Here is a 25,079-nt window from a genome sequence, read left to right as displayed (position 1 = left end):
GGTAGGAGTGAGGGAGGAGTCTGGGACCCAGAAGATGATCTGGGAGTCCTTCCTGCCACCCCTTCCCGGCCTAGTCTGAGCCCTGGATTGGACTGGGGGCAGAATTTGATTAGATCTGAAACAGCAGCTTCATTTAGAGGGCCTGGCTCATTTCCTCTGTGCTTCTAGCAGGCAAGACATGGACAGAATTAACACTGCGCCAGCCAAGCCAAAGAAATGATGGATGGGAGAGAGACAGACTCCCCACAGGAAGGGGGCAGCTGCCCGAGCACTCCGGACCCAAGGCCCTGGGCCAGCAGGCTCATCTCTCCAGGGCACTGGGGCTGGATTCTTATCACCCCAACCTGTTGCAAAGCTAACTGAGTGTTACCAGCCACCTGTACCTCCTCCTCCGTCAGAGCATTAAGACCTCATGTGTTAAGACCAGTGGTCCAGACTGGGTTTTATTCTGCTCAATAGAGGGGCAGGGATTGTGTGTGACAGGTTCAGGGTTTCACTCGGTACCCGGAGACCGAACGAATGCGTGTATGTCAGTGTGCGTGCGTGTCGCTGTGGTCCTTCCCCACCCCCACATCCTGCTCACACTGCCCAGAGCAGCTTTGACCCAGAAGGGCCCTGCTCCTGTTACACTGTTCCTCACAGGACAATCCCACGCCTGGCATCCATTGTGACATACTCTCATCTTTATCTCTTTTCCTGTCCTCATTCCTTCCCTTGCCACTGCTCCCCCCCAGATTTCTGAGGTTCCCTGATTTGCTCCAGAAGCCCCCTCCCCCCAAGGTGCTCCCAACCCCAGCTCTCCCAGGAGCAGGGCCCCTTGGAACCCATCTGGGCACCCACACAAACCCCACCCCGTGGGGAAGAGCCAAAGAGCGCTGGCTGGTCCTTCTTTGCCAGTATCTGCCCAGGTATGTATGGGGCCCAGGTGAGGGGCCCCAGGTCGTGCGTGGCCTCCGCCCTTCCCTCTAAGCTCCTGGGCCCACCCGACTTGCGTGCCAGGGCCCAGTGAAGCCAAGGGGACACCCTTGGCCAGGAGGCATGAGTGCGGATACTGAATCAGCCTCTTTTTGTAGGTGATTCCCTTTGCTTCCAGTACCTCAGTTTCCCCATCTGTAAAATAAGACTGGACTACTGATAGCTACCACGTTAGTAAATGCTTCTCCCATGGCCAGGGCCCATGGACCCCCCACCCCCACCCCCCAGGATAGTCCTGGGAGTCCTGGGAATCGGTGTGCTATCATGGCCCCGCTCCAGGTGAGGAGATACGGGGACCGAGAGGCTGGGAGGCTGGCCAGGGTTGCACAGCTGGAAAGTGACACCCCTGATCCCTGGGCACCCTGGGAGCCCTTGGGTCCTGGGTGGTTTCCCTGCTGCCTGGGAGGGGGTGGGGGGAAGGCCTCTGGGGACAGCGCACTTCCCCTCCTGGCTTTGTTTGGTTTGGCCTCAGTTTGGGGCAGGATTGGCGGAGGCTGACTGACTTGCATTTCTGGTTTTGGGTCTGTGGCTGCGCTTTCGCGAGGGGGGTGGCAGGCTCAGGCTCAGTCACCGCTGGGACAGGCGGGCCCCACCCCCAACCCCTAGGAAAGGGGAACTGAGGCCTGCTCCCCCCACTCAGGGCCACGCAGTGGGTGGTGCCAGGCCCTGAGGGCACCGCTGCTGCTTCCTTCTCTCTGCTGCTTCCTTCTCCCCGTCCTTCCAGGTTGGGGAGGGGGTGGCCCCGGGGGAGGGCACTGAATGTGGGGCAGCGGGGAGCTGGCTGTTTGTTTTCCTAGAGGAGGTGCTCCCTGGCGGGTGGGGTGAGCAGCGGAGGTCTGGGCCTGCGCTGCTCCTGCTCCGGAATGAGATCAGAAGCAGGCCTGGGAGGAAGGAGCCAGAGGCCCCGCTCACCCCAGTCTCTCCCCAGCCCAGCCCGGATTGGTGCTGGTGCTCTGGGGCGCGTGTCCCGGTCACTGGGTCACTGTCCGGGCTGGGCCCTGTGGTCCTCTCTGGAGAGAGCTTTCTCTGTCCCTGGGAATAGTCTAATGGGGCTAAGACTCAGCCCTTAGTTTCGACATGGGATTTGTGGATTGAGAGGCCCCCATCCCAGTCACCAACTTTGGCTCTGGGTGTTTGGCCCAGCTGGCCTCCAGGGGCCCCTGGGAAAGATGTGCCGCGGTTGGAGGCTTGTGACTTCAGCAGTGCCCTCTGGACCCATTGTTCCAGTCGCCACAGCGGCCACCACCACCATCGCCAGCCCATTCAAGAGCTTTGGATCTTCGGGGAGCCTGGCTGGCTCGGTCTGGTCGGTAGACCGTGGGATTCTTCCTCCTGGGATCATGGGTCCAAGCCCCACTTTGGGCGTAGAGCCGACTTAAAAAAAAAAAAAAAAGAGCCTTATACTTCAATGCTGTGTTCTCCTGGTCTGTCACTTGTGCATGTTGTCTCATGTAATGGGTGGGGACCTTGAGACCCCGAGGGTTCAGTGACTGGCTTGCCCCGGCCCCCTGCTGTGTGAATTGCCCTTGGCTCCTGTCCCTCTCTGGGCCTCAGCCTCCCTCTCTGATTTGGGATCATGGACATTTCAAGGGCTGAGGCTGTGAGGTGTGAGGGGTCCCCAGGGTGGAGCCGTCTCCCACCTGTGGGTATGACCTACAGGGCAGGGAGTCCCTGTGGGTGATCACCTGTCTTCGGCTGTGCCTGAGAACCAAGCACTGGCCAGAGATCATCCCAGAGTCCTCAGAGGCCCTCCCCTGGCCTGGCTCAGCCATCCTGGGGTGGGGGGGCGGTGCAGGGAGGGAGCTCCCCTTTCACTCTCATGCTCCCAGGCGGTGGCTCTTCCCCACACCGCACAGATGCCAGGGGGCCCCTGATGCACGTGGGACAGACCTGATGGGACAGACCTGATGCACGGGCTGCCTGGAGCCCTGGCTGGGCCCTGACCCCCAGACAGGAGCCTGGCTGGGGCTTCACCGTCACAGCCTCCCCAGCACTGAAAAGACCCCTCGGCTCTGGGCCTAGCCTTTCGGCGCCGGGCAGCGGGCAGTAGTGGAAGAGTCACTGCTCTGCGCTCAGCTGTCATCCATCAAACGGACTTAATGGTCTCTACAACAAGGGCTCGTAACCTATGTTCTGGGACTGCTTACCTCTCAGATTCTCAGCCAGGGTCCGTGGCTGTCCCTGTGCACGTGCACGTTCCCATCGATCTGTACGGTCCCCAGGGATGTGTGGCCACTTTCCCCTTCATTAGTTCTAGATGGCCACGGCCTCTTGATGGGCAAAGCCCAGACTCCAGATAGTTTCCACTCCAGCATTCCAAGACCTTGGGTGCGATGAGGGGCCCAGCCCAGGGGTGAGACCTATGTCCCCCACATCTCTCCCACATCCCCCTCACGTCCCCCCTAGTCCCCCCATGCGGCCCAACACTGCTGATTGCTCCCGACTCTCTCTGAGCGAGCTGCCCTTCAGGCTCCACCAAGAGCACCATCTTCCCCTTTGCAAATGAGGCCCGTAGGAATCCAGCAATAACGCCAGGGGTCCTGAGGGCTGTGTGTCAGGCAGGAAATGCTTTCTTTACTGTGTGGAACTCCTGAGTTTCCTCCAAACTCAGTTTAGAGGAACCACCGGGTGGATGATCCCTCCGTGAGGTCCCCTCATGTGCCTGTGACATCTGCGTAGTCTAAGTTGTGGCCAATATTTCGAAGTTCTGGTTTCATTCCATTTTGCTAGCTTCAAAGAGAGACTTAAATATTCAGAGCAAGTTCTTGTTTGAATATGATTTTTTTTTTTTTGGCCAGGTCCAAAGTCCTATCACTTTGTGACTGCTCTGGCTTGGGACTTGGTTTGGTTCTGGTTCATGAGGGCAGAGACTGCCGGGCTCCCCTTTTACTCGCAGAGACACCACGACACCTCCCTTGGAGGGCTGCTGGGAAGATCACACAAGAGGAGTGTTTAACTTGGCGTGGCCCCGGCGTGCAATAGGAGCCAGATAATAGCGGTTACTTCTTCTTCCCCTAAATGACCAACCACGCTTTTGATGGAGCGGACATAAAATTCAAGGGAGAAGATAAGGGTGGGAACCCGTGGACAGCTAAGCCAGAGGGGCTTTCTGTTTCTGTCCGGTGCTTCAGCTTTCAGACCGCGGGGAGTCAGGTGTGGGGTTCAGCCTCTGTGCTGCCGGCTCATGCACCGTGCCTAGCATCTCGCAGCCTCCTGTTCTGAAGCTTTCTTGTTTGCCTCTTGTTTCCCAGATGTTTGAGCCAGAGGCAGATGAGAAGCGAGAGATGCCCTTGGAGGAGGGGAAGGGGCTGGGTGCCGAGGACCCCCCGCCCAGCAAGGACCCCTCTCCTGGCCAGGAGCCTCCTTCAGGACAAGACGTACCCCCCAACAAGGACTCCTCTTCCGGTGAAGAGCCTTCTCCTGGCCAAGAATCACTGTCCAGCAAAGACTCACCTTCCTTCAAGGAACCTCCTCCAGGCCAGGAGCCCTCGCCAAGCAAGGACTCCCCACCATGCCAGGAATCCCCCGCAGCCCTGGCCCTCCCTCCCTGCCAGGACCTTCCCGCTGGGCAAGAGCCCCCTCCCAGCCAAGACCTCCCTGTCACCCAGGATGCCTCTGCTCAGGAGCTTGCACCCAGTCAAGACGTGCCCCCCAGCCAGGTCCCCCCACCGGCTGAGGAGACCGCAAGCTCTGGGGACCCACCAGCAGCCTCCGGGGACCCGCCTGTGGCCCCCAGGCCAACCTTCGTGATCCCCGAGGTCCGGCTGGACAGCGCCTACAGCCAGAAGGCCGGGGCGGAGGGGGGCAGCCCGGCCGAGGAGGAGGAGGACGCCGAGGAGGCTGAGGAGGACGAGGGGGACGAGGAGGAGGAGGAGGAGGACGACACGAGTGATGACAACTACGGAGAGCGCCGCGAGGCGAAGCGCAGCAGCATGATCGAGGGGGGCCAGGCCGAGGGCGGCCTCTCCCTGCGGGTGCAGAACTCCCTGCGGCGCCGGACGCACAGCGAGGGCAGCCTGCTGCAGGAAGCCCGCGGGCCCTGCTTCGCCTCCGACACCACCCTGCACTGCTCGGACGGGGAGGGCGCCGCGTCCACCTGGGCCATGCCTTCGCCCCGCACCCTCAAGAAGGAACTGGGCCGCAACGGTGGCTCCATGCACCACCTCTCCCTCTTTTTCACAGGACACAGGAAGGTAAGAAGGCCGAGGGTGGGTGGGAGGGGGTCCTGAGTGAGGAGGTGGGGAGGAGGGAGCTGCGGGGGAGGCGCACCACCGTCCCACCCCGCGCGCCTCTTAGCCTTCCCCGGAGCCTTCTACCCATTTGACAGAGGATACCACTGAGGCACAGAGGGACCGAGGAGGCCGCACCTGCACCTACACCCATGACTCCGTGACTCCCTGTGCTGTGTTCTTACAGCTCCTTGGGACTCGGGGGCGGGGGGGGGGGGGTCCCCACCGAAAATAGAGCAGGTGTGGCCTCGCCCAGGACGTCATGTGCTTGGATCCAAACGGCCTGAGATGTGGGCTGGAGAGCTGTGTCCCGTAGTAGAACAATTAGACTAGGCCCAGGCCTAGTCAGACCAGAAGTCCGTCAGCCAACAATGACAGCACACATTTACCCTGTGCTGGCTTTATGCTAAGCAATTTATTTTATTTTATTTTATTATTTTTTGAAAGAGTGCACAAATGGTGGGGAGGAGGAGCAGAGGGAGAGGGAGCAGAGTTGTTAGCAGGCACCATGCCCCGCACAAAGCTCGATCTCAGGACCCCGAGATCCTGACCTGAGCCTACATCAAAAGAGTCAGACGCTCAACCGACAGCACCACCCAGGTGCCCCAATTCTAAGCAATTTCACCGACCTCACTAATGCTTACAACAGCTCTACAGAGCGGATGCTGTTGCTGCTCCCTACAGATGAGGAAACTGAGGCACTCCAGGGTTATCTCACTTACACCAGGCCGCATAGTTTATAAATGTCTGCACCAGAGTTAGGTTCTGGCTCCAGGGCTGGGGCTCTTCACCACCATGCTATTTGCCTCTAACAAATATTTATAAATAGATGAATAAGTGTTTATTGATTTCCTGCCGTGTGCCAGGCCCTGTGCTCTGCGTCTGCAGGGCTGCAGGAATGTGTGAGGCCGACCTCAGCTTGTGAGGGATGAGTTATCTGCCTGGGTCGGGAGGGTGGCCCCACAGTGGAAAGAGTGCACGCTGGCCCTGAAGCCCATTAGCCAGCTTGAGCCTGGGCTCTTGTCCCCCACGTACTGTGTGGCCTTGGGTGAGTCACTCACCTCCTGAGCCTGAGTGTCCTGTGAAAAGCAGAGATTCATTAAACTTAGGTCCCAGGGTGGTTGAGGATGAGTCAGAAGAGCCCATTGCCCAGTGATGTTGACGCAGGTGCTGGTGGATGCTTTTGAGGTGCTAGCAGCCAGCACGGCACAGGGCGTCACGACAATGCTGTGAGGCTAGGCAGGTGGGGGTGGGGGTGGGGGTGGGGGGCTCCACGGAGGGCAGAGACCTGGGAGTTCAGGGAGGAAGGATGTCAGGGCCTAGGGCCATTGGGGAAAGCTTCCAGAGCAAGATGCCCCTTGGCTCGGCCTTGATGGTTGAGCAGGTTTAGACTAGAGAGAGGATGAGACGGGCATTCTGTGAAAGTGGCCTGGACCGACTCTCCGTAGAAGCCACTTTGGCTAGAGCAGGGGATTCCTGAGACACGAGGGTGGCAGACACATGGCACTCATGCTGCCATCCCGGCAGCGCCCCCGGCAGACATGACCAGCGGATCCCAACACATCTCCCCACTGAGCTGGGCCGTGGCTACAGAAGCCTTCTAAGCCTCGGCCACTAGCAATGGGGCTGACTTAGCACTTGGGAGGACGCTGCTGCAAGGTGTTTGGACTGGAAGGCCAGGCCGGGAGCCCCAGGAAAGGGTCTTAAACTGCAGCCCCAGAAATCAGAACTGAATCCCAAAGGAACCAGGACTGGCTCTCCATTTCCTCGTCCACAAACACGTGTGGTTCTAACTTTGATGTGCTCCACAATCACCAGGAGGAGGTTGTTATATATATAGATTTCCTTTTTCTTTTAAAGATCTTTTTTATTCATTCATGAGAGACACAGACAGAGAGAGAGGCAGAGGCACAGGCAGAGGGAGAAGCAGGCTCCATGCAGGGAGCCCGACGCGAGACTCCATCCCAGGACCCTGGGGTCCCTCCCTGAGCCCAAGGCAGACGCTCAACCACTGAGCCACCCAGGGGACCCTAATATATAGATTTCTAAGTCTCCAACTCCAGACTCCCAGAATCAGAATTGCCAGCAGGTGGTACCCAGATCCTGCATCTTAAACAAGCCCCCTGGGGGCTGTGCTGTTCCCCATAGTTTGATTATCTCCGTCTTGGGCCATTTCTTGATGCAGCTTCCACAGGCGAGAGTCCAGAACTCTGTTCTACCCAGGTGAGGCCTCAGGCTCACTCAGACCAGGCCTGGCCACTCATCTCTGGAGGGCACCCAGGTCCCAGGCCTCACCACCCTCCGGGCCTCCTGCTCTCGATTCCACACCCCACCCCCCCAATAAAAATACAAATATTTATTTACAGATAGATTCACGCACATTCACGCAAGCCCTTCAGTTCCCCCAGACCAGCTGATCTGAGCTTCCATTTGGGGGCAGATACTTCTGTTTCGGAGTCCAGCAGGCCTGGACCAGCTCTGTCCTGTTTCAGCCTCCTCCTCTGGGAGCCCGAGGTTTTTGCTGGCATCCCCCCCCTCCCTGTTTGGCCTCTTGTTTCCTTTCTTGGGCTTGAGCGACAGAGTTGGCAGGGGCCTCAGAGGCTGTGCGTCCACGGTTTCCACTTACCCGGCTTCCAGTCCATCATCGTGTATATCCTGCTCGCTCCAGCCAGCCGGCTTCACTAAGAACCCTGCCCTTGAGGTCAAGGCTGGGTGAGCCCCTGGTCGCGTGCCATCCCTCCCTGGCAGGGGGCCTCGGGCAAGTCCTTGCTCTTTCTTGAGCCTCAGTTTTTCATCAGCGAAAGGGGTATCCTCTGTAGGGGAAAACCAAATAGCCTGACGCCGGTGGGGTGTTTCGGGCAGTGCCTGGTACTCAGCACTCGGTGGGTGCTCCGTAAATGGGAATCGTGTTGCTGACGACGAGGAGAGCAGCAGAGTGGTAGCAGGCCAACATTCACAGCGCCTCCAGCTCCCTTTTCTGGACCATGCGGCACTGGGGCAGGGTGGGGACACCTTGGCCTCCAGCGGGGAGCCTGAGCCTCTGCACACAGCAAGTGATGCTGGAGCCAGGCCTGGCCTCACCCTGCCCAGTCCTCCCTGGCTCTGGCCCAGACCCTGCAACTGCAGACTGGTGAGGGACAGGGTCTGGGGGGCTGGCAGCTGGCGGGGAGGCAGCGGGTTCCCCCGTGACTTCCATCTACCTGCCCGGGGCCTGGCATGGGCCTGGCTTTCTAACACCTAACATGGGCCCACCCACCGGCTACTGTTTCCAGGCTGTGCCAGGCAGGAGGTGAAGAGGAGAGGGACCAAGTCTTCAGGTGGAGTCAGGCGGACCTGGGTTCAAATCTCAGCTTTGCCTCCTCCTTCCTGGTCCTGAGACCTTGGCCACGTTATGTCTTTCTTTGAACTTTCATTTTCTCTTACAAAGGGGGAGTGCTAGGTCTTCCTGGAGTTGCCCCAGGATTTCGAGAAGGTGGCAGTGTGGGGAAAGCTCTGTGTCGGTGGCAGGGGTGAAACCCAGGAGGGCGGGACAGAGCTGGTGAGGTCCTGGGCTGGTCTCTGTGCTGCTGCGTGGCTAAGCTGAGACAGTCCCAGGGGCCACTGTCCCTACGTTACCAGGCTGCAACCTGTTACCCTGCTCTCCTGTGTGCAGAGTGAGTTCTCCTGGGAGTAGGAGTGTCTGAGCCAGACAGATCGGGGAGATGGTCCACTTGCCATGGTCCTTTTACAAATGGGCTGCCTGAGGTCCAGAGAGAAGACCTTCTCCCCCACCCAAGGTGAAGCTGGGGCGTCCCCTGGGCCGGGCTCCCTGCGAGTTGCGTTGTCTCACAGTGCCCCCTGCTGCCCGACCCCTGCCTCGCTGGCTGCCCCCTGGCGGCCCCGCAGCCCTGCATCTGCTCTTTTCCTGGGGGGCTCCCCCCAGCGAATTTGGGTCTGGGCCTAGCTTGCTGCCACTTGGTTCCACCTCAGCCCGGCCTGGCCTGGCCCAGGGTCGTAGGTCGTTCTTTGACAGCGAGGAGACAGAGGCTGGGGCCCTCCCTGGCCATGCTTCCTTCTCCCCGCCTCCTGCGGGGACCGGCGTGGGCAGGGACTGGGTGCCACACACCAAGCTGCCCGCCGGGCCGGAGGTCCAGACAAGAGCACCCCAAAGATGCCTTCCGGCCCCAAGATGTGACACCACCACCAGGTTCTGTGGGGTCCACCAGGCTGGGCCAGGTCAGCGAGAGCAGCCAGGCGAGGCTCCTGCTCCTGAGACCGTCCAGTCATGGGTGGGCCAGGCCTGAAAGTCTCTGCCACTTGCCAGCTTGTGGAGCCCCGGCAAGCTACGGAACCGCTCTGGGCCTCGGTTTCCCCCACTGTAAAATGGGGCAAATGACAACACGCCGTTCTCAGGGCTGTCGCAAAGATAAACAAGGTAAAGTAGGTTAAGGCCCTTCACGTAGCGAGAGCTCAGTAAACACTGGCACCATGCACCGTGGCGCTTGCACGTACCGGGCACCGTGCTAGGCACTTCCCGTGTGTTCGCTTTGTTAATTCGCACCCCGCCCCTGTGAGGCCGGTCCAGTTATTATGCCAGTTTTACAGATACAGAGACCGAGGCAGAGAGAGAGGGAGAGGTTGTGACCCGGCTGAAGTCAATCAGCTAATAAGTCACCGAGGTAGGATTCAAATCCGGGCAGTGAGGAATTGCCACTCTTAACCACAACTATCATTATAGTTATAATTGCAGTAAGAATTATAGTTATTATTCCAGGAGGCGGGGAGCTCCCAGGCCTGGAGCGGCCAGGTGGGGGCTGGGCAGGCCCCAGGGATTCCTGCGCGGAGTGACCACGGGAGGGCTGGTGGCTCCAGGCTCCCCTCGATTCCCCTTTCAGCAGGGAGGGCCCTGTAGAGTAGCAAGGCAGCGGGGAGCAGCTGGGAAGGAGCGGCCTTTTGTGTGCTGGGTCCGGGGCAGGCCTTGCCATGGCTCCCAGAGAGGGGAGCCTTGGGGCCCACTGCGGGGCTGGGAATGAGACCCTGACTCTCTGGCTCAGTTTCCTCTCTGTCTGGCCCGCAGCGCCGCCCCCCCCAGTGTCTGGGTCCCCCCAGCTGCTCTGGGGGTCAACTCCCAGGGCCTGAGCTAGCAGGCTGGTGGCTGTGGGCTGGTCCCTGCTGAAGATGACACCCCCCCTCCCCCCCACCCCCCCACCCCTGCCCCAGCAGTGGAAGGAAGAGCCCATTTCCCAGCAGAGCAGTGCAGAGGCTGGGGGTGCGGGCGGGGCGGGAGTGGCCCCCAGGCCCATTGTGTGGGCTCGATAAAGTACGGAAGCCGAGGTTAGAATGGGAGGAAGCCCAGCGCCCGTGGCCCTTTCCCACGGGTGGGGGCTCCGGGCACGGCCTCGCCAGGCCAGCGTGACTGCAGCCAGTGTGCACCGGGAGGCCACAGCAGTAAGACTCCGGGGCAGTGAACAGCCCTGCTCCGGAGGGCGCGGTGACTCCTCCAACAGCCAGGGGACTGTCACCCCGGCTCTGCTGTAGCTAAAGAAGCTGATGCTGAGAGGCCAAGAAGCCCCTCCAGAGCCAGTGGAACTAGGATCAGTACCTGCTTCCTGCAAAGCCGAGCTCTGGAATCACACACCATGGATGGGTGTATGCCTGTGTGTGCACGTACACACGCGTGTTTACAACCCCGGCGGGGCAGTCCTCTCAGGAAGGAGGTGGCACTTCCCCCGAGTCTTTTACTGAAAACATTCAAAGTGTGCGCCATCCTTACCTTTGAGTAGCAGCATCCTCTGGTGGAGAAACTCGGGTCTTAAATGCACACCGACCTGCCACTTCAGCGCTGGGTATCTTTGGGCAGGTGACTTGACTTCTCTGAACCTCTGTTTGCTTTGTGGACTTATTCTGAAGATGAATGAGACAGTCTCTGGATAGTGCCCATTCCGGGGTCTGGGCTATAGTATGAGCTCCATAAAGGAAAGTATGATTCCCCCCTCCCTCCCTCCATCCATCCACCCTTCCACGATGGGCATTCCACGTTGGCTAGTCGCTCCCCCTGCTGGCTATCACTGCAGTAAGGCCACTTCTCTCCCCAAATTCGGAACACTTTAAGAACGAGCCCATTTTTATTTTACGAATGAGGAATCCACGGCCCAGGGTGGGGCTCATGGGGAGTCTGAGCTGAGATCCACACGGGGTGGTATTTTGTCTTGTCTGGGGACATAGTGTCCATGCCCGGCCTGCTCTGAGCTCTAGTTCCTCCCCCATCTCGGGGCATTTCCTGGGCCCCTGTTCTAGGGTGGCCCTGGCGGGGCCTTGGGTTTGGGCTGGAGAAAGATGGACAAGCACCAGCTGGGCAGGGAAACCGCAGACAGCTCTGGTAGAGATGGTGGGAATCTGGAGCCGCCTGGAGGAGAGGTGTGGCAGGCTGGGGGGAGGAGGAGAGAGGGCATCCAGGGAAGGGGAGGAGGCACAGGCAAAGGGGAGGGCCAAGGAGGTGGGGAGGTGCAGTCTGTGGCTGCAGGAGAGCAAGGGGGATAGAGCTGAAGCCTAGATTCAGACAGTGAGGACCTCAAGCCTTGTTCCCCATCTGCTTTCCCTCTTTTTTTTTTTTTTTTTTTAAGATTTTATTTATTCATTCATGAGAGACACAAAGAGAGAGGCAGAGACACAGGCAGAGGGAGAAGCAGGCTCCCTGCTTCTCCTGCGGGGAGCCTGACACAGGATTCGATCTCAGGACCCTGGGATCACCACCCAAGCCAAAGGCAGACACTCAACCACTGAGCCACCCAGGTGTCCCCTGCTTTCCCTCTTTGATTCATTCTTCATTTGACAAGTGTTTGTTGAGCTTCTAACATGTGCCAGGCCCCATGAAGGTGACCCAGGCAGACAGAGGCCTTGCTCTTGAGAACTCACAGTCAAGCCCAGGGGAGAGACTGAGGAAAAGCCTTTTCAAAGGACGAGGGGTGAAGGGGCACAGCCTTGGCCTAGGGCTCTGGGAGTGCTCCCTAGGCCATGAGGCATTTCGGTGGCATACCCAAGGGCGAGGTCTTTCCTGAGGCTGGGTCTTGGGAGTCCAGGGAGATGGGAGGGTAACAAAAGCATCCCTGGTGGAAGGTGTAGCCTGTGGAAAGGCCTGAGGTGAGGGGGGAGGTCAGGCAAAGACGTCCCATTTGGCTGGAGGGCAGGAGGGTGCTGGAGCAGGGGTCAGGCTGGAGAGGTAACGAAAGGAGTTGTAACTGGTGTTAAAATGCAACTTTCTGGGCAGCCCAGGGTGGCTCAGTGGTTTAGCGCTGCCTTCAGCCCAGGGCGTGATCCTGGCGTCCCAGGAACGAGTCCCACGTCGGGCTCCCTGCATGGAGCCTGCTTCTCCCTCTGCCTGTCTCTGTGTGTGTGTGTGTGTGTGTATGTGTGTGTGTGTGTGTCTCTCTCTCTCTCATGAATAAGTAAATAAAATCTTAAAAAAAAAGCAACTTTCTGCCCAGATCTGATGGCAGACCCTGTGTATCGTGTCACGGGGTTTAGATATTACCCTGGGGGCACTGGGCAGAAAGCCCAGCTGCTGACCGATCCCAGGCCTCTGCCAAACCTCACAAGCCTGAGTTGGCCATTATGATCTCGATTTTGAAATTAAGAAATGGAGGCTCACAGAGGGACAGTGATTGGCCGAGTCACGCTGCGGAACCCGTCCTGTAGCCCCGCTCTCCCGTCTGCCCTACTGCCTGCAACGATTAAGGGCTGTGACTCTGGCCCTGCCATCAGGGCTGTGACTCCGGGCCTGCCATCAGGATTGTGTCTCTGGCTTCTCCCTTGCAAACTGGGCTCCGAGTTGCATCAGGAGGAGACCCCTCTAGCTGGAGCATCTGTCAGCCACACTTGGTGGACAGACTGTTCCCAGAAATGGGTCTCCCTGTCCCTCACCTGAGGGTAGGAGCTTGGCAGGAGAGGAGTGGGGCGGTTGGAGGAGCCCTTGGCTCCCTGAGCCTCTCTGCTCAGCCAGCAGCCGTCGGCTGCCCAGACCATAACGTGTCTATCTTCCTTCCACAGATGAGCGGGGCTGACACAGTTGGGGATGATGATGAAGCCTCTCGGAAGAGAAAGAGCAAAAACCTGTACGTTGCAAAGATCCATGATCCTCAACCTTGCAGTCAGGGAGACTTCTTCCCAAGCCTCTCTCCCTCCTCCATCCCTGGGCTTGTCTCTCCTCTGGGGGTACAGGTGGGGAGAAGGGGCCGTGCCCAGTCCTGCCCTAGAGAGACGCCAGTCCACAGCAAGACCTTAAGACTGGCCAGCGGCCCCGGGGAAGGGGGTCACCGGGGTCCTGAGCGTCCGGCACTGGCCTCAGCACACACGCAGAGTGAGGCCGCCTGCTGACTCAGTACCTGGAAGCCCCAGGGAACCACGAGGAGGCAGGCAGCCAGGTCGTCCTGGCCCCGGCCCAGCTGGGCAGTGGCTGAGTGACCCTGACAAGTGCTTTTTGCTCCCTCTGAGAGAGGACAGACAGCAGTCCTCGGGATTCCCCCTTCTCCCCGCCGGGGCACTGCCAGGAGGTGGCGCTGCTGGTCCAGGTAGCCTGGCCCTCGCTCCCCAGCCTGCAGGCCGCATTCCCGGGCTTTACACTGCCGTTTTGGAGGTTTGTGAGCCGTACCCATTAAATCAACAGGGTGTGTGTGGGGCTTCTCCTTGGGTCTCCTTGGACACCGAGGCCCAAGGCCCTGGAGACTGGGTGGTGGAGGTGGGGGGGATGGAGAGGAGGCCCTGGGGCACGTGGTGGTGTGCCCCCTGGGTCCCCTAGTGCTCATCATCACCTACCAGTTGGGCCTGGGGGAGGAGGACAGGCATCTTTCCAGATGCCTCCTGCAGCCACTTCCCAGGCCTCTACTTTGGCTGGCGTCCACTACCCTAGAAACTTTCTTCCCGGCTCCTCTGCCCTCTCCAGCTTCCTGTGGCAACGGTAGGCTTCTCTCACTCTGCAGCCAGGAGCAATCACGCCCTTCTAGGGAAGGTGAAATGCACCAAAAATAGCTCTGTGTACCAACCGTTGGGTCCCGGTGTCACCAAAGCCACTGGGGGTGCCGCTTCCAGGGGTGGGGCGGTGGAGGGCCGTGGAGGGCCAGCATCTGCCGTGCCAGGCTGTCCCGGCCCGGTCCACAGACTCTAGCCTCTCTTCCTGGTGGGTGCTGCCTTTTGAAGGCCTGAAGCTCACCTTTTTTTTTTTTTTTTTAAATGTTTTTAAAGATTTTATTTATTTGACAGGGAGAGAGAGAGAACACAAGCAGGGGAAGCAGGAGAGGGAGAAGCAGACTCCCCACTGAGCAGGGAGCCTGATGCCGGGGCTCCATCCCAGGACCCCGTGATCATGACCTGAGCAGAAGGCAGACACTTAACCTACTGAGCCACCCAGGCACCCTGAGGCTCACATTCTTAAAAGCTTTGTCAAGGACTCTTAGGCTCTAGGGTAACAAAAATAACTAATATTTATTGTGCCAGGCACTGTTATATGATCTAACTTAATCTTTACCATTATTTCTATTTCATATTTCCTTTTTTTCTCACTTACTCTGTTTGACCAATGAGCAAATTGAAGCAAAAAGAAGTTACTTGTCCGAGGGTCATACAGCAAGTACATGGCAGAGTGGGGATCTGAGACCTGGCGTGCTGGCTCTAGAAATATCGATATACATGTGTATATATTTTTCCCCAGAGCCGTTATATTTGAAGTTCAGTGCAAAGCACTCTGAGGGAGGTTCACAGCAGCCCGGCCAGGTAGCCTCTGAGTGATGAGAGTCTGTTCCCCAGAGGCCACTCATTCCATCTCTTCATGGCTCTGGTTGGAGGAAAGTGCTCCTTTAGCTTCTGCTTGTGGCTCCCTGTTCTGGCTTCTGGACCCATGTGGGAACACGGGTTGGGGGGGGTGTGGGGGGGGCTCTGCGCTCTGCCTTCCAGTCAGACCACTATGCTCCAGGAAGTCGAATGCTGGCATTCTAGTCACCCCGGGGCGCTCTAAGGGCCCCCATCCTCACCGAGAGGACTGCCAGGCCCTGGACTCCTTGGCCTTAGCTCATTGGCTTGGACTTGCAAGAGCAGGGTCCCCCATCACTGATGGATGAGAAAACCTGACGTGCTGAGAGGTTAGGTAACTTGACAAAGAGCACACAGTTGGTACCTGCTGGGGTTGGGATTTGTCCCTGAGGCTCTGAGGCTCCGGAGCCCACACTTAACCTCCACAGGGCACCACCTCCCTTACCTACTTACCCAGGGTGTCCTATAGGTCTTAATGCCACTTTCAGCTTCAATGACTTCAGAAGTGCAAATACCACAAACTTACAAACACCCGCTTGCAGTTGCATTATTTACGTTTCTTTTACACTTACTTAGCTTTGCGAATTGGCAAAAAACAAAAAACAAAAAAACGGGGTTGCGGGGGAATCCCTGGATGGCTCAGCGGTTTAGCGCCTGCCTTTGGCCCAGGGCACAATCCTGGATTCCCAGGATTGAGTCCCGAGTCAGGCTCCGGCATGGAGCCTGCTTCTCCCTCCTCCTGTGTCTCTGCCTCTCTCTCTCTCTCTCTCTCTCTCTCTCTGTGTCTATCATAAATAAATAAATCTTAAAAAAAAACCCACAAAAAATGATTTTGCCAATACATTTTTTATCGTGACTTGGTTCCGGTCAGCATTTTTTATCTTTCATCAGAACAGAAACCAAAAATCAAAATTAAAAAAAAAATGATGGTTCAAAAATCACAAAACTACATGTGCATTTAAAAAGAAATTTCCATAATTAAAATTCCAAACGACGTTTTTTGAAAGTTTGTAGGATTTGTACTTCTGAAGTTGTCTGAGCTTTGAAACCGTACTCAGACTTTGGGGACACCCTGCGTCTTCGCGGATGCTTGTACCGAAAGCCAGCGGCCGAGGCTGAGGCCCGGGAGCCTGGGCTGTTCCCCTGGAGGGTGCCCAGGGTGGGGGGTCTAGCGACCGAGGAGGAGGAGGAGGAGGAGGAGGGCCCCCCCCCCAAACTTGAGCCTGGGGCGTTTAACCCCTTCCTTGCCAGCAGCTTTGCCCGGGGCTGAATCGGGCCTCCTGGGGGGCGTGGCAAGGCTAAAAATGATTCCTGGCTAAAAATAGCCAGTCCTGCCACCCTGGTGGGCAGGGTCCCCCCCCACTCCCTCCCTCCCTCCCAGCAATTTGCTGACTTGTTTTCTCCTCCTTCCCCCGGCGCTGCCATGGCAACGGGGAGGCCGGTCACAAATAACTGGGTCTGGCTCTTTGCCGGGGGCCCCAGAGGCCGCCCCTTGCAGACACATGCCCCTTTCACGGGCTCCCTCCCAGGGTTGGCCAGGAGGGATATTTTTTTTTCCGCTCCCGTCCTGGGCCCTCCCATTTCCTGGCTCCTCCTGTCTGAGTCCCAGCCCGGCCCCGGAGCCCAGTCGGCGGCTGGGATCCCCGCGAGCGAGCGCTTGCACCGTCGTGCCTGCGGGTGGGGAGCCCGAGCCTTGGGGGTGCTCCCTGCAGGCCGCCCGGGCCGAGGCGGGGCCCCGCGGAGATGCTCCGAGGCATGTACCTCACCCGCAACGGGAACCTGCAGCGGCGGCACACGATGAAGGAGTAGGTGCCTCCCGCCCGGCGCCGGCCCGGGCACCCAGTAGGTGCCACCCTGGTCCGCGCCGGCCGCCCGCTGACCCCCTTCTCTGCTTCCGCCCCCAGGGCCAAGGACATGAAGAACAAGCTGGGCATCTTCAGGCGGAGGAACGAGTCTCCCGGGGCCCAGCCGGCGGGCAAGGCTGACAAAATGGTCAAGTCATTCAAGTAGGTCGGGTCTGCACCCCGGGGTCCCCAGGGGGGCGGGGCTGGTGGGGCGCTAAGTGGAGAGGGGGGTTGGGCTGGGTCCAGCTCCTCTGTCTCTGACGGAGCCTGGTACCCTGGAGCCTGGTACCCTGCAGGCGGTGGGGACGGGGACCGGCTGCGGGGGAGGCCGGCCAGGCAGGGGCAGAGGTGGGAGCCCGAAGTGATGCGGGCCCAGGGAAGGGGGATGGGCTCCCCAGCTGGGCTCAGCCACCGCCCAGGGCCAGGGGCAGCTAACAGGCCCCCCAGCCCCAGTCACCCCCTCCCCGTGCCTCACTGCGCCCCTTCCCTCGTCCCCCAGGCCCACCTCAGAGGAAGCCCTCAAGTGGGGTGAGTCCTTGGAGAAGCTGCTGCTTCACAAATGTAAGTGGGGGCCAGCCGGCCTGCTCCCCGCTCCCCTCCGGGTGTCATCTCCCTCCCTCTCCCCCTTCCGCCTCTCCCGACAGTGGCCTTCCCTCTTTCCTGGGTGCCAGTCCGGGGGCCCCGCTGTGGGGAGAGGCCGGGCCCTTGGGCTGGCCTTGGAGCCGGCTCCTGCCAGCCCCTCCCCGTCCACGGGAGCTGGCCCAGCCTGCAGGAGGCCGCCGCGACCTGTGCGCTCAGGCCCGGATTCCCAGAAGAACGATAAACATTTCCAGGGACCGAGGCCTTACACGGGCCAAGGGTGCCCGCAGCTCATGGGCAGGGCCCCCTCTGATCCTCGCAGGGCTCCAGGAACTGGCTCGTGAGCCCCACTTTACAGATGGGGGAACTGAGGCACAGACCGGGGAGAGACGTGGCCAAGGCCCACGAGGCAGCGGCAGGGCCGGGGCCGCATGCCGGGGCTCCTGGCTCTTGGAAGTGGTTACCCTACCGAGCTCCCAGCATCTGCACCCTAAGAGACCCCCGAGGGGAGGCCAGGGGGGCCCAGAGGGCAGGAGGGGCTGGTTCTGCTCCTCACCCGGGGCCTGGGCTTCTCACCGCAGATGGGTTAGCCGTGTTCCAGGCCTTCCTTCGCACCGAGTTTAGTGAGGAGAACCTGGAATTCTGGCTGGCATGTGAGGACTTCAAGAAGGTCAAGTCACAGTCCAAGATGGCGGCCAAGGCCAAGAAGATCTTTGCTGAGTATATCGCCATCCAGGCGTGCAAGGAGGTAAGGCCTCAGGCCCCTCAGCCCACACCCGGTGGCTTCTCAGTGGCCTCGAGGAGCTCAGGAAGGGGAGAGGCGAGAGGGACGCTCGGGGACCGTGGTGTGGCCAGGGTGGAGAGGAAGCAAGCCTGGGGCCTGGGAAGGGCAGATCTCCATTGGTAACAAATCAGAAAGGCCGCTGTCGGGCGCTCGTGCCAGGCGCCTGCTGAGCCCTTTATGTGTGAACTCTTTTATTTGATCCTCATGACAACCTGTAAAATGGGTTCAATATTATCTTCACTTTAAAAACAAGGCGACAGGAGGATCTCCGGGTGGCTCAGCGGTTTAGCACCTGCCTTCGGCCCAGGGCGTGATCCTGGAGACCCGGGATCGAGTCCCATGTCAGGCTCCCTCCCTCTGCCTGTGTCTCTGCCTCTCTCTCTCTCTCTCTCTCTCTCTCTCTCTCTGTGTGTCTCATGCATAAATAAATAAAATCTTAAAAAAAAAAAAAGAGGCGACAGTGTCTGCTGAGGTCAGAGGAACTAACATCCATCGAGTGCTTACTGAGTGTCGGGTACTGTGGGCAAAGTCGCAGCGGGTGATCTGTTGATCTGCTCGGTCTGTGTTTCCCGTGGATGACCTTGCTTCGTCTCTGCCACTCTTTGAGGGGTACACCACTCCTCCTAGCCCGCGGACAGGACAGGTGGGCCTCGGAGCACTCGCGCGATGTGCTCAGGGTCCTGGGCCTAGGCACGGCGCCGCCGGGATTCCAACCAGGCAGTGTGACCTTAGAGGTTTTTTCAGGCCCTATAAGCTACCAGCCCTACAGTGAGCGACCCGGCCAGGACTTGGGCCACTGACCCGAGGGCCTCCACTCTGAGACTTAAGACGTGGAGCAGAGGGGCTCGGAGGTGACAGGCTGGGGACGGCCCGTTCCTGGGCCCCCGCCCCGGGGTCGGCCCCCTGCAGGTGGACCTCACTGTGCTGCCCTCCCCTCCACAGGTAAACCTGGACTCCTACACCCGAGAGCACACCAAGGACAACCTGCAGAGTGTCACCCGGGGCTGCTTCGATCTGGCGCAGAAGCGCATCTTCGGGCTCATGGAAAAAGACTCGTATCCACGCTTCCTCCGCTCTGACCTCTACCTGGACCTCATTAACCAGAAGAAGATGAGTCCCCCACTTTAGGGGCTGCCAGGGTCAAGCCCCGTGTTCACACCAGGCGGGCTGGGCCCCCTTCCCACCTGCCTCTCTCCCTCTGCGACGGAGGGGGCAAGCAAGCCCCCGGAGGCTGTGTCTCCGGATGGACAGACGGACATTCGGATGAGAGGCCTGGACCGAGAGAGGCCCAGGCCACCGGAGGAGCAGAAGGACTGGCCCCGTTGGGTCCCCACTGCCCCGGTACGAGGGGGCCCGAGGGCCCCGGCAGGTCAGGGGCCCTGGCTGAGCCAGACCTGGAGCTGCTGCTCTGTGCTGCGTAGACTCAGCATTGACCAAGTTCCTTAAAGAACTGGCTGATGGGGCAGGGGGCCTGGCTGTGGGCTCCAGGGATCTCCCGGGGGAGGCCACTGGGGCTCGCCACTCTGACCCCGCCTTGAGTTTTATTTATTTAAATAGTAGTCGGATGCTTGGCACGTCGTCCTGTTATAGGAAATTTTTGCCTCATCGGTTTTCCTAATTTACAAGTGCAATATTTTAACCAACGCCTTGTGAAAACCCACCTCGCCGAGAAGGTGGACACCACTTTCCAGTTTCAGGGGAGTTGCTGGTCCCAGGCACCAGCGGTGGGCAGCTGGGCCTTCTGGACTCATGCGGCCTGGCGGGGGGTGGGTGCTTCCGTGGGAGCTCGCACAGAGATCCAGCACCCCCCCCCCCCCCCACCGAGGGAAGTGCCCCTCAGGGGCTCTGGGAAAGCATGGCACCCTTGGACCACACAGCAGCCAAGTTCTGGAGCAAATAAAAGGCCTGTGTTATTTCTCGTTCGTGTGTTCCTGGGTCTTGAGCTTTCCCAGGGTGACTGGGACTCGGGGGGCTGGGGTCAGTCTGGCTTCTCCTCTCTCGCCATCACCCGCCTCCCACCCCAGAGCCACAGACACAGTGCCCTGGGGCTTGCAGCTCACTGACCGCTTCCCCGGGCTAGGCATCCTTGTCCATCTACCGTCTCGCCTTCTCCACAGCCTGGGAGGTGGGGGTTAGGCCCTTTTCACAGATGGGGACAGTGAAGCATGGGCAGGTAAGGTGACTTGTCCAAGGTCATACGGCTGGTGAGTGGCAAAGACCGGGTTCTGCCAAAGCCCAGCCATAGCGCCTGTACTCCGGATTGCTGTCCTCTGCTTGCCACAGGATGGAGGCCTAGCTTGGCCACCATACCCTGGGATTCTAGTGGAACTAAGGCTGGTTGGCTGAGGTGGAGGAGGCCAGTGTCTCAGGCAGGGCAACGGCTGCAGATGGACAGGTCCGTGGACACCTTTAGGGCAGAAGGGAGATGTGGGCAGGTGGCAAGGCGTGGGGCTTACAGAGAATCCCTACGTCTCCCTGGAAGGCTTCCCACTCTGCACCTAACAAGAGGTGCAAATTTAGGCAAGGTGTGTCCCAAAGCCGCATTTCACTGGAGGCCTTGCACCACTTGCTCGGAGGCGATGAGAGAAGAGCCTGGAACCCAGGCCAAGCTGATGCCAAGGCTGGCCCCTGGCGCCCCCTCCTACAGCCTGCTGGGGGCTGGGGCTCGGGCACGGCCTGGAGTGGGGGCCCCCGGTGCCCCCTCCTGCAGCCTGCTGCGGCCTGGGGGCTGGGGCTCGAGCATGGCCTGGAGTGGGGTCATCCATTCAGAGCAAGGGTGTCATCCAGGCCTGCGATTGGGAACCTGACAGCTGGGAAAACAGACCCCGAGGGGAGCACAATAGCCCTCCTGTTCCTCCCAAAACAGGGCTAGTGGCAGGGCCGGAGGGAGGTCAGGACTGGAGGCCCGGCCTCCCTGAGGTGTCTTCCACTTGGAGGAGACACCGGGCCCCAGAGGCTCACCTTCCCCTTCAGGTTCCAGGGACATAGCCTGGGGCCAAGCCCTCGGCCTTCCCACCCCCGGTTGCCACGGAAACCAAAGTCCCGCAGAGCAAAGTCAGGCAGATGGAATTCCCATTTCGGAAGGCCCCACTGCCTGGTTTCCATTACTCACACTGGGTCCCTTGGCCCCGAGCAGCTTTGGCGACGCCGAGCAGCTGGAGAGCAGACTGGAAAGGTGCCTGCATCCTCCTCGCCCTGGGCCCTGCCTGGGCTCCCCCGGGACCTTGCGTAGTGCCCTCCCCGCTCAGGCCTCACTACTGTCACCTATACCGCGTCTGGGCTGCTCCCGACTTTTTTTTTTTTCAACATGCTTGGAGGGACCAGACCCCTTGCTGTCTGTCTGGCAGTCCCAGGCTGGTCAGTGTGGGATGTGAGGGCTGCGAGGTCGTTGTGTCCAGGCCCCTTCCCAGCCTACAGATGGGAAGACTGAGGCATAGGGAGGCAAGCAGCCCTTCGGGGAGGTGAAAGGCCCAGGCCCCGGCTCCATGGCTAACTACCAGCTCTCAGTCTTTGAAAAAAAAATCATCTTTGCCTCAGTTTTACCATCTGTAAGTCATGCACATTGGCACCTATCCAAGAGCTTGCGGGACCAAGTGAGGTCAGCCCAGTGCCTGGTGCAGGGATGTGCTCCTTCTTCGCAAGCTGCTGCTGGTGACATCGTTATTGAGGGTCACAGGGAGGTGAGAGCTCCTCCGGCGTTGTCAGGCCCGGGCCCTGCCCTGATCAGGGCGGCCAGGGAGCCTTCAGGCTCAGACCCCGGATCGCTGTCCTTCCAGGAACGTTGAGCTGGAGGGCAAAGCCGGCCTGTTCCGGGGAGCGTCAGCCACAGCCCGCGCCGCACGGCTGCCGGTCAGCCTGGCTCGGAGCAGCTGGGTCAGCCTGCAGACACGGAGTGAAGGGTGGGAAGGGGAGAGGGCACGGCCGCGGCTCCCGGGTGGATGCCAGTGGGAGGGCGCTGGGCCTTGGCCTGCCCGGCCGAGCTTCATCCGCCTCGTTGTGGGCCGGTCGCGTGGGTCCCTCACGCTCTCGGCCTCTTGGCCCGGCCTGGGGCGGACACGGCCCCCCGGACCCTCCAGCCTGGAAGAGACCACGGGGTCTAAGCTGCTGACTCGCGTGCTTGGATTCCTGCTTGCATCTTTTTTTTTTTTTTTTTTTTTTTAATTTATTTATGATAGTCACACAGAGAGAGAGAGAGAGAGGCAGAGACACAGGCAGAGGGAGAAGCAGGCTCCATGCACCGGGAGCCCGACGTGGGATTCGATCCCGGGTCTCCAGGATCGCGCCCTGGTCCAAAGGCAGGCGCTAAACCCCTGCACCACCCAGGGATCCCCCTGCTTGCATCTCTTGCAAGATCTCTTGCAGCTCGAGATCTCCCACGGCAGCCCAGCAGGGCCTGGGAGTTTCCGAGGGTTCTAGAGTTCTTGAGCCCTGTGAAGTCAGGATCCCGGGGTGGGGTGGCATGAGGGGGCAGGTCAGCAGGCCCCCTGCCCAGATAGGCCCCCTACAGGCTCCCTGGTTCTCCAGTTTCACTCCTCTCTGCTCCCCCCACCCTCCCCAAACTCCTGGGCACTCCCCACCCCCATGTCTCTGCTTTGCTCCTCTGGTCCTTACCCTCCTGTCCCCCCCAGGTCCCTCTCGCTGCCATCCTACTCTAGACAGGCTCCCTGGTTCACCCCTCTGCCCCAGCCGCTCCCTTAGCTCCCCGGCCCTCAGGCAACACACCCTGGGCCTCCGACAAGTGCTCTGGAGCTGTTGTGTTGCTGACATCTGTGAAACATCTGGCTCTGCCTCGCCTCTCCCTGGCAGGGCCAGGCAGGAGGGAAGGGGGTACCTGGGCCCCCTGCGGCCAGGGTAGCCCCGTCCTTGGGATCCTTGGGTCGCAGGAGAGAGGGGGTGAGGAAGAGCTTCAGGGCGGGTCCAGGCCTGCTCAGCATGGAGGAGAGTGGGGCTTGGGGGGCCCGCGGCTTGGGGGGCCCACGCCAGGGGCATCCGAGCCTTAGCTCCCCGTCCCCGCGGCCGGCCTGGGCAGTGCTCAGTGCTGTTTTCCTTTTATAAGTGAGAAAGTTCACGGTCAGGGAAAGTGGGAGAGTATGTTGTGGCTGAGCCCAGACTGGGTCCCGAATCCCTAACATCCGGGCAGCATCACCTCCAGCCAGTCGGAGGGAGTTAGTGGGGAGCACAGGTTCTCCTTGTCTCCAGGACACAGCTTTTCTTTTCTTTTTTTTTTTTTAAAGATTTTATTTATTGATCCATGAGAGACACAGAGAGAGAGAGGCAGAGACACAGGCAGAGGGAGAAGCAGGCTCCTTCACCCGGACCCAGGACCACGACGACCTGAGCCACCCAGGTGCCCCAGGATAGGACTTTTCTCACGAAGGTCGTGGGCCTCACGTGTGGAGATACCTGGCCCTGGGCTGAATCACAGTTCTCCGTGGAGCTGTGGATAAATTGCCTTACTTTTCCGAGCCTCGGTGGTGTTGTCTATACAATGGGTATAACAATCCCACCTGCCGGTCTCACGGGGACTTGGTGAGATAACGAATCTGTGTAACCCTCAGCACAGGGCCAGCCACGGAGGGGGCGCCCCACGGAGGCGCAGGCGGAGGGAGGCCCGGGGCTACCACTGAGCATCCAAGAGGTGAGGTCAGGCCAAGCAAGCAGCTGCGCAGGAGGAAGCTGCCCCCGCATCGGCCGCTTGGCCAGTCTCTAGGACAAGGCCACCAGTGCCCCAAGGATAAGGGTGGGGGGTGGGGCCCCAAGAGGGTGGGATTGGGCCCTGGGCCTCAGTGGGCTCCGCAGAGGCCTGCTTGCTGTTTTGGGGCAACTGAATAGCACCCGCGCTGTCAGGCAGCTGCCTTCCCTCAGATGGTCCCAAACCTGCGCGTGACTTGGTACGAGACCCTCCGCTCTCTTGCTGGTTTCTTCTGGGAAACAAGGGGAACCGAGCTTGCTTTCTGTCTGAGGACCTTCCGAAGGGGCGCATGGTGCCTGGTGTGATGTGAGGGGCTGGATCCAGGCCAGGTGTGTCTGCATAGGGTGTGTGTGTGTGTGTGTGTGTGTGTGTGTGTGTGTGTGTGTGTTGTTAGGACTAAAAAAAGGGTTTAACAACTTCCCCAGATGCCTGGAGGGAGCCGTCTACTTGCCACCTGCCTTGGGGTCCCCGTGGGTTCATGACCCTCAGACACAGCACCCCGTGTCCCCCTGCCAGGCCCAAGTGCAGAAGGATGTGCTGGCTATTCACATACTCGTTCCCCTGAGGTCCGCACCCCTGCCACACACACACACACACACACACACACACACACACAGGCCAGAGCAGCCCCTCTAGGCACCGAGCTCTGCGTCAAAGGCGGAGCTGAGGGTCCCTGCACTTGCGGGGAAGGAAATTCACCCCCAGGGTCTGTTTCTGCTGCTACTTTGTGGCAAGACCCTTCCCTCACTGGCCCTCGCTGGCCCATCTGAAAAATGGGTGGAGGGTATTCCAAGTCAGAGGAGCCATCTGACTCTGATACCTTTTTTTTTTTTAAGATTTTAATTATTTATTCATAAGAGACACAGAGAGAAGCAGAGACACAGGCAGAGGGAGAAGCAGGCTCCACGCAGGAGCCCGATGGGGGACTTGATCCCAGGACCCCAGGGTCACGCCCTGAGCCCAAGGCAGACGCTGGACCACTGAGCCCCCAGGGGCCCCGCACCTTAGGTTGTATTCGCTGCTCCCTCTGAAGTGCTCCTGCCGCAGGAGGAGCAGAATCTGTACCGCAAGGCCGTGGAGGACGGTGACGAGGATGCTGGCAGGCCTGGGCTCTGGCTCCGACGCTGACTCGCTGTGCGACCGTGGACGAGTCCGTGTCTCGGAGCCACCAGGTCCTCAGCCAGAAAGAAAGGGTC

The 25,079-nt window shown here is 59.7% G+C and overlaps 1 protein-coding gene across 13 annotated transcripts in view; it reads left to right on the top strand.

The window, feature by feature from the left end:
* RGS3 (regulator of G protein signaling 3) overlaps positions 1–20,110 on the top strand; it is a 118,904-nt gene extending 98,794 nt beyond the window's left edge. For 10 of the 13 annotated variants that reach the window (XM_072727574.1, XM_026002803.2, XM_072727576.1 and 7 more), the window contains 6 exons: positions 4,227–5,168; positions 13,230–13,294; positions 16,889–16,990; positions 17,328–17,389; positions 17,989–18,155; positions 19,134–20,110. In XM_072727574.1, coding sequence (XP_072583675.1) covers positions 4,227–5,168; positions 13,230–13,294; positions 16,889–16,990; positions 17,328–17,389; positions 17,989–18,155; positions 19,134–19,319 — 1,524 coding nt within the window. In that variant the 3' untranslated portion in view covers positions 19,320–20,110. Of the gene's footprint in view, positions 1–734; positions 909–4,226; positions 5,169–13,229; positions 13,295–16,386; positions 16,790–16,888; positions 16,991–17,327; positions 17,390–17,988; positions 18,156–19,133 lie in introns of those variants that run through there. The other 3 variants (XM_026002806.2, XM_072727582.1, XM_026002809.2) reach the window with 3 other exon arrangements.
* The last annotated feature ends 4,969 nt before the right edge of the window (positions 20,111–25,079 follow it).

The sequence above is a fragment of the Vulpes vulpes genome, chromosome 12, assembly GCF_048418805.1.
Source record: "Vulpes vulpes isolate BD-2025 chromosome 12, VulVul3, whole genome shotgun sequence".
NCBI classification, from domain to species: domain Eukaryota; kingdom Metazoa; phylum Chordata; class Mammalia; order Carnivora; family Canidae; genus Vulpes; species Vulpes vulpes.
This window is presented reverse-complemented; position numbering and strand designations above follow the sequence as displayed.